The sequence below is a fragment of the Apium graveolens genome, chromosome 11 (genome assembly GCF_009905375.1).
Source record: "Apium graveolens cultivar Ventura chromosome 11, ASM990537v1, whole genome shotgun sequence".
Lineage (NCBI taxonomy): Eukaryota > Viridiplantae > Streptophyta > Magnoliopsida > Apiales > Apiaceae > Apium > Apium graveolens.
This window is the reverse complement of record NC_133657.1, coordinates 137,577,730-137,586,180: the sequence shown is the minus strand read 5'-3', so window position 1 is coordinate 137,586,180 and position 8,451 is coordinate 137,577,730. Positions and strand designations below refer to the sequence as shown.

Sequence of the window (8,451 nt, the reverse complement as noted above, 5' to 3'; positions counted from 1 at the left end):
TGGATATAAGATCTGGTTCCCCCTCTTCCATTAACTTATATTAAAAGTGTTGGCGCAGTGCAGTGGAATAATTCCAAATGAAACCTCTGAAATCCTACGACATAGAGATATTTACTTGAGAAGTTTCATACACCGGAAAATATGAGGTTTCATACACCGGAAAAGATGAGGTTTACCTGAGTTTCTTATAATTGATTAATAGAAAGACTACAAGTTCTTCTAAAGGAAATTACTGTTAGGTCCTATATAACGTCTGGAAGTTACGGAGACTATAAAGATATAATTGTAAACTCTACATCTTGCAGACTTTAACTAAATTACCTCAGTCTCCTTTTGTTGGAGGTTCCATGCATGCACAAAATGGAGCCTTCTTCTGCCTAGGGCTTTTTCTTACTCCAGTGTAGAGATAATCCTTTAGCAGGATTCTTCTGTTGGTCTCTGTAACTCTAAATTTACTTTTGCTTTCGTTTCCATTATCAGCTTTCATCAAGTCAAACTGTATTCTCTGTATCTCCAACTGCAACTCACCAATTTTTTCAGACACTCTTCGCGCTTGTTCTGAAATTCTTTTCCTTCTAATACTCCCACTTTCTCCGGACTTCATTGTAGCTATTTTACCAGAGTGGGTTGATATTTCTTCAACATTCTTCAGCAATTTGTCGTTAAGGTCAAGTAACTTCTGAATTGCTATTTCGGCTTCTTCCAGCTTCAACTTTATACAATCAGTGCTGTTTATTGGTTTACCCCATCTGCTTTTCTCCATGATCCCAACTTTCCTCTTTAAATCTTGCACTGTAATCTGAAGGTTCATTAATTTCTGGACATCAGAATTAAGTCTTTCCAGGACCTTTCTCTTGTTCCCTTCTTGGCGGGTTTCTTTGAATTTCCTTGAGATCTCTAATATGTTCATTCCTATTTCTTTCTCGACAATAAAATCTGAAGAGAAAGAAGCGCCCTTATGTTTTAACGCTTCAGACCATTCTTTTTTGGTGGGTGCACCAACCACCTTCTTTCCCTTTCCAACAGAAAGATTAATGCTACTATCTTCATCTACAGTTTCCCACAACTCAAGCATTTGATTATCTGGCCCGAGATAGCGTCTCTTGCTTAGGCCATATGTTGAACTTTCAGATTTGTGATCAAGTGTAATGTCCTTTGGCAGAATGCCAGGAGACTCTGAGATTTCAGATAATGGCTTAAGTTTTCCCTTAAGAGAGCGGTTTGCAGTTCTTAATTCTTTCATCTGTTTCACTGTGCACTCCAATTTGTTATATGCATTCAGGTTATCCGGTGTCGCAAGCCTTGCCATTTCAATAATTGTATTTTCAATGGCTTTGATTCTTACCTGCAAATTTTGCATATTTGTTAATGCATATGGAATGATGGCATCTTGTTCTACCAAGTGAATCTCCTGCAAAAAATTATAACGAAAATGCCCGAGTCAATCATTTGCAATAATATGTGCGTATATGCTACTTCTGCAGTTGATTTATAAATGTTTTAAAATATTCTGCTATTGTCATGTCAACGAAAGGATATTTTCTTCACCATTTAGGGGGCCGTTTTAATATATAAAGGATCAATTTTTGTTTATAAACCAATTCAGAAATTACTTTATATCCGAACACTACTCAATGTCTGTGCTTGAAGATTTCTATCAGATATAATGTAATGATCAAATAGAAATTAAATAAAACAATGATAGTTATCATCACAATTAATGTTCATATCGAAAGTTCAGACGTGGATGATAGTTCAGGACAAAAATGATTAACGCTCCTATTTGAACTACCAGAGTAAATTCCCACTTTTACCGCTTGTCCAGTATCATGAAATATAGGCACTACATTTATCTTCAAAATTATACAAAACTATGCATTCTAGTACAAGATTCATGCAGTGTGAAACTCCAGCTTCTTTTTAGTATTTGAACATGTGACCTACCCATATTTAGGTTGGACACTACCTCTTCTCATACTAAAGTATCAAATTTCATCCCTTAGGAAAGCCTTGCTTAACTGTACTTGATCATCCAAAACATTATTTCGAACTAAATTTATTGTCTTGTAACTCACATACTGGTCAGCAAACATAAATATTGTATGTATATTATATCTGCATGTTTATTGCTTTAATTAATAGGTTACCCAAAATTCAGTATTACTACATAAAGCATCTAAATGAAGTTACAAGCGCTTCCAAAAATAAAATTAAAACTATTAAGTTACAAGCAGTGGTGGATCCAGAATTCAGCAAGAGGGGGCCTTTTTTTTGACAGGAGAGAGGGGGCAAAATGATAAGTGTCTCGTAGTTCTCAAATATAGGTGGACTAAAATTTTAGTAAGGTACAATGAAATAGATGTTATCCTAAACTTATAGGTCAATATATAAGCTAGAAAGTCAGGAGTGGGCTGAAGTCCTCGAGCCCCCCCTCCTATATCCGTCCTAGTTACTAGAAATTCTAATTATGTTATTACCGTTCACTTCTAAGAAGTTATTCAAGTGTCTCTTATTAGTGCATTTAAGAACTGAGCCCCGAGAACAGTTAAAGTCAGAATAATCAAGCATATGATGATATGAATCTTAATACTTTTCAGATAATTAAGTATCACCTTGACTTCCTCACTCAGAGGTTCTTGAAAATATTTATGCATATATGTGTGCTTCTCCAGGGATGATACACTATCCATCAGTGAAGTCACCGCTTGGCCAAATATAACATACTGAGATTTGAGTTCTTCATTTTGACCTTCCAGAATGCCAAACTTTTTATCAATTAATTCAATTTTCATATTATTAATATTATTTTCATCTTGGAGGCTGCTGCATTTCTCAACAAGCTCATTGACCTTCTCTTCTAACAAAGTTCGAGCTACAGTAGAGGATTGCAATTCCACAAAAAGTGCTACAGCGTGTGTCTGCCACAGGTCAATCTCATCATTTCTTTTTTGAACTTCAACACACAAGTGTTCCTCCTTGTTTCCAGCCGTTTCATGTAGACTATGCAGAAGGCACAGCTCAATCTCCAATTTCTGTTTTGTGTTAGAAAGGAACTGATTCTCATTACTTTGACGATCAATGTCTCCACTTAGCTTGGCTATCTGCTTCTCTTGATTTTCTCTAATCATCTGAACCGCACCATATTCCCTCTTCAAAGTCTCCATATCCTTGGAAAAGTGTGATTTCTCATCTTCTCGAATAATCAGTGTCTGTTCTGCTGAAAAAAGATCCATTTCTTTATTTTGTAAGAGATCCTTGGCATTTGCCATGTCTTGTTTTAAGTAACCAACAAGATATGTGGCTTCTCTCAACTCATCATCAGTCTTACTCAATGTCTCCTTCAACCGCAGGTTTCCCACTTGCAAATTATCCAACTCCTCCTGTGTGATGCTCCATTTCTTTTCTAGCGAAGCATTGATTCCATGAAGTTTGTCCAGGTCATCGCCAAGTCTTTTCATTTCTTTGGATCTCTCATCAACATAGTTTTTGTAAATTAAAGAGAGATGATGTAGAGATACCATCTCACCATACATGGTATGCATTTCCTCTTCTACAGTATGATTCTTTTTCTTCATACTTAGGAGTTCCTCCACCAAGGCCTCCTTTTCCTCGAGAACTTGTGTTTTCTCCTCTTGTAAATTATCATAAGCTCCTTCAATAACCAACAACTTTCCAAGCAGATTCTCTACCCGCGTCATGAGTTCTTCCTCTTTGCGATACCCGTCAGTTACTTTAATTATCAGCTCTTCTGTCAACTTCGAAAGTTTTTGGCACTCACTTCCAAGCATCAAGCATTGTTCAGACCTGATACGCAACTCTTTGTCAGTAATGCTTTTCTCAGTCTGAATAGTTTCTGCTTCTGACCTCAGTTGACTAAGTAGTGTAATAAGTATTGACATTTCAACAGCCCAAAGCTGATTTTCCTCTTGAGCTTCGCATAGAGAACTTTTAGTATCTTCAACTTTTTCTAAAATTTGGTCCAGACTTGATTTCACTTTTCTATCTTCATGTTTGCAAGCATGGTCTGGAACAATATTAAAAGCCTTCATCAGCTTAGACATACTTAATCCTAGTGAGTTGCGTTGATCAAACAGACATTTCACCTCTACCTGCTGCTCAAGATTCTCTTCCTCTAGCTCAGAAATTAATTTTTCCGACAATTTGGATGCCTCCAAGAGTTTCTGGCACTCAATCAGCACAACTGAGTTTTTATCTCGTAAATCATGTACACATCCGTGCAAGACAAAGACTTCGATTTGGCAGTCGAGAGCTTTATCTAGTTCTCCTTCTAATTCTCTAATTCTGTTCCAACTTTCTTCATGCAGGAGACGAACTTTGTTTACTAAATCAGCAAACTGTGCCGAGCTCGTTTGAGCAAAATTATATTGCTCCTGTTTCTGCACCTCCATGTGAACTTTTAAACATTTTATTTCATCAAGTGTGATTATCTTATCTTTCTCCAAAGCTGAGCATTTCTCCTCTAACTCCATTGTTCTCTTTCTTCTGTCGTTCAAGCTTTGCTGTGTTACTCTAAGTTGGGAAACTAAAGTATCATTTTCAGTAACGAGAAGAGATTTCTGATTGACCAGAAGCAGGCATGAATCTTCTAAAATCTTTGACTTTTCCTTCAACATTTCAAGTTCATCACGTTTATCAACAAGGCAATTCTCCGAAATGGTATTCCTCTCTGAGAGTTTCTGCAAATTTTCAGTAGTTAACTGCAGTTGGGTCATTAGAAATGCCTTTTCATCCACAAGAGTAGATTTATCCTGTAAAAGAGATTGGCGTGATGCTTCCAGCACACTAATCTTCCTTCTCACACTTTCTAATTCAGCCCCTAATTCTGATACAGAATTCTCCAATACCACATTTTTATCAAGAAGCTTTTCAAAAGTTTCCAACTTCTCCTGAAGGGCTTCTCTCCCACTTATCTCTCTCCGACATGAATTTCTTAGTTTCGAGTTCTCATCCTGCAATTCCTTTACTTCTGTTTCAAACAATTCTGGTTTAAGGCCCACTGCCTCTACTCGCTTCAAAACAGCATGGTGTTTATAGTTCAGATCTCTCAGTTCCTCCCTCAGAGAACAAATTTCTTGTTGAAGAGTATTTCCTTGATCTACTCGAAGATCAATATCCTCTTCAAGCTTCTCGTTTCTTTCTCTTAATCTATAAATATCATTTTGCATTCCAGTCATGAAGATAGTAGACGATAAGTTAAGCTCATTTAAGCTTTTGTTCTCACCCTTAAGCTTCAGTATGTCATTCTGCAGACTGTCATTATGAGTTTCTACATCCTTCAAAGTTTGGGACCTATTCTGTAGCTCTGAAGCCAAAGATCTTACATCTTCCTGAGCTTGTGAGTGCACAAGCTGCAAAGTTCGGAATGCAGTGTCAGCCTCCATGAACCTCAAACGCTCTTCTTGTATGCATGCCCAAAGTTTTCCTAACTCCTTCTGTTTCTGTGTTAGTTCTTCACTTTGACTGTCCACCTTCAGCACTAGAGTCTCCAACTCAGAGTGAAGTGACTGGTTTGATGTCTCTACCTGAAAAAATTGTTTTTCAGCACCTTTCAAGTTCTCAACTTTACTATTAATATCACCTTTTAGATTCTGAAGCTCTTCTCCGGCAGTAGAGATTTCAAGCTCTAGAGAAGAAATAGTCTCCAAGCATTGCTCATGCTTGATCCCTGCAACTTTTTTTTCTTCATTCATTTTTGAGATAGCTAGCTTTAAAGTTTCAAGTTCAACTTCTACCCTCTCTTCAGCAAGCAGTACTTTTTTCTCCAGGTCAGATCTCATCTCTAAAGATTGTTTGTACTGATTAAAGATGGTATCCTTTTCTGCATTTACTTTAGAAAGGTCCGTAATTAAAGTGTGAGCATTAGCTTCAGCTTTAGTAACGCGTTCATCAAGATCTACCACATTCTTCTGAGCTTGAGATAGATTGTTCTCCAAGTTAGCAATCTTCTCCAGACACAGCTCATATTGCAAAAGGCTGACCTCCTTTTCAGCTTCAAAATTGGAGATAACTTTCTTCAGGGATTGAATTTCAGATTCATCCTTGAGTGCTTGCTCTCTCAGTTCTCGAGAATCCTCTTCAGCACGGGAAATAGCCAATTCTAGCTTTGGCACATGCTCGAGACACTGTTGATACTGATTTAGTCCATCTTCTTTTTCTGCCTCTAGTTTGGCATAGGCATCCTTTAAAGTTAGTATTTCTTCCACAAATTTACTCACACGCTCAGACTCCACAACCTCATTAAAGTTAAGACTCCTTCTTACCCTAGCTTCTGCAGATTTCATAGGTTCTACGTAAGGAAATGAAACATTGAGTTGTTCTGAACTACTTCTACTAATTACAGAGTTAGACTTTTCTAAACATACTCCATTTCTCTTTTTAGCATCAATCTGGAGATCGTCAGTGAAAAAAACTGGTTGCGGAGGAGTTGACGTATTAGGTGAATTTGGATCAGCCTCAGAACCAGTATTTGTAGGTGCATCATCGAGGAGTAAAAAGGGGATTTGATTTGGAAATGCCTCTGTCATTGTTCGGTGGGCCTGGTGGAGCACTCCTGTTGTATGGTCATATCTTTCAGCCAATGCTCGATAGGCTCTGTAGAATTCTTCAACTAATTTCATTAGCTCCGGACGTTTCTTATAGTACATCTCTGCCCTCCTTGCAAAGGAATCAGCATCCTCTTCTATAAGTTTGATCATTGATTTAATCTTGGAATCCATGTCTGTCGAAGAAAGTATGTAATGTAAACCAAAATTAGAATAAATACAGAGATACGTAGAAAACATTGCAAGGTTTATGACCATCTGCCATTCTTTTTCCGTAAACACTGCATAGATGATTAGATCATATGTTTTAAGAACCAAGTAATCACACGGATTCTCAACAAACACACATAAATGTTACTATAACAACATATACTAATTGGTGATGTGACATAGCATAAATGTGTCTACTATGATATTTACATAAACAACTTTATAAAGCTCATCATCTCCGTGTAAAAAGTTCATCGTCTCTGCGTAAAAAGCAATGATGCTATTTATTAGACCGAAAACTAAATTTAGCACCATGAAAGAAGTCTACCCAAAAGACACAAAAGATCTTGGCTTACATTCTCATCCACTGCATAAAGACTAGGGTTTAGATATACAATTATTAGTATACTTTACCACCAAACATTTACGGTCATCAAAGTGAAAACTCGCCAACAAAGGGTTGGTGCAGTGATTGAGCTCTTGCCCCCTTGCGGGAGGTCAAGAGTTTGACTCCTGGTGTGTGCGTTTGTAATTAATTAAAAAAAAAGTAAAAACTTGTCAGACCAAACTGAACAATCAAAATGATAAAACGGAAACATAGTTGCACAGGCTAAGTTTACAACATTGCTAAATTTGTAACAAAAGGTTAATTACCAGTAAGATTTTCTTGAAGCCACCTTGAGTTTCTCGGACATATGTGACTATCCCACCACCAAGAGTACTTGTGCTCTAATTCCTCTTGTGATAAACTAGCCATACTGTGAAATTGTCCAGTAATATGCACCTGCCTTGGCAAATTACCAGAGATCTAATCCAGTACTAACCACTCTAATCTCGACCTGTTCAAAATTATTAAATGAGTAAGAATTCAGGTACCAGTAAATATAATAACCGAAAGAATCTGTTTTCTGCTACTGATTTTTCCTTAAAGCGAGCAGTTCTTTAATAGAGGCACTAACACACAAATACACTCAAACCCTCACATCTTGTTAACTACAATGCTAAAACTTTACCTCAATACATAGTAGATCACAGCCAAAAAAGTACTATAAATTTAAAAAAAAAAATCAATTCCAAGTTCCTGACCTTTTCGAAAAAGAACTCCCTAAATTCTTACAATCCCTTAAATTTCTATCATATTAACTCCAAAACATTGCAGATTGTTCACACAACTCTATCATGGTCATCACAATTCACAATGCTACAGACCCACACACGAAATCTTATAAAAAATTATAGAAACAAAATTCTTGAAATTACAGTCAACAAAATGCTACTAAAAACACCAAAACCTACAAAAACCAAGAAAAAGCACACACACCACCAAGCTAAAACTCAAAACAGATCAAGATCACACTCATACATAGCTAAAAACAACTCTATACTTACAATAAACACACATTTTTGCAACTAAAACATCAAAATTGAGTTAAAGAAGAAAAAACTCACCAGAATAAAAATCAAAACTTGGTGGAATTATGACATCTGTAGCAAAGAAAAAAACAACCCCAGCTGAAGTGAAGTTCATCTTAGCTCGTGTAACATAGATCTTTGTTTGGCATTGTTCCTGTTTGTATAATTCTTTTTGCCTTTGTGTTGTGTGCTTTTGTTACTTTATCATGAGCTTTATACAGTAAGTGTCGCTCAAGGAAAATTATACATATATGTTGTGTGTGTA

The 8,451-nt window shown here is 36.7% G+C and overlaps 1 protein-coding gene across 1 annotated transcript; it reads right to left on the bottom strand.

Moving 5' to 3' along the window:
- LOC141698459 (protein NETWORKED 1D-like) lies at positions 1-8,451 on the bottom strand. Its single transcript, XM_074503155.1, has 4 exons — positions 8,223-8,451; positions 7,428-7,612; positions 2,613-6,739; positions 1-1,411 (listed from the first exon to the last, which is right to left on the bottom strand). The coding sequence occupies exons 2-4, from the start codon at positions 7,528-7,530 to the stop codon at positions 323-325; spliced, it is 5,319 nt and encodes a 1,772-aa protein (XP_074359256.1). The 5' UTR covers positions 7,531-7,612; positions 8,223-8,451; the 3' UTR covers positions 1-322.

What these genes read in the sequence shown, in the direction of transcription:
- LOC141698459 (XM_074503155.1), bottom strand. Translation starts at nt 7,530, where the DNA reads ATGGCTAGTTTATCACAAGAGGAATTAGAGCACAAGTACTCTTGGTGG. An exon ending in GCTTCAAGAAAATCTTACTG is followed by an intron (nt 6,740 to 7,427) that starts GTAATTAACCTT and finishes TTTCTTCGACAG; the next exon opens with ACATGGATTCCAAGATTAAA. An exon ending in CTCTGAGTGAGGAAGTCAAG is followed by an intron (nt 1,412 to 2,612) that starts GTGATACTTAAT and finishes AATTTTTTGCAG; the next exon opens with GAGATTCACTTGGTAGAACA.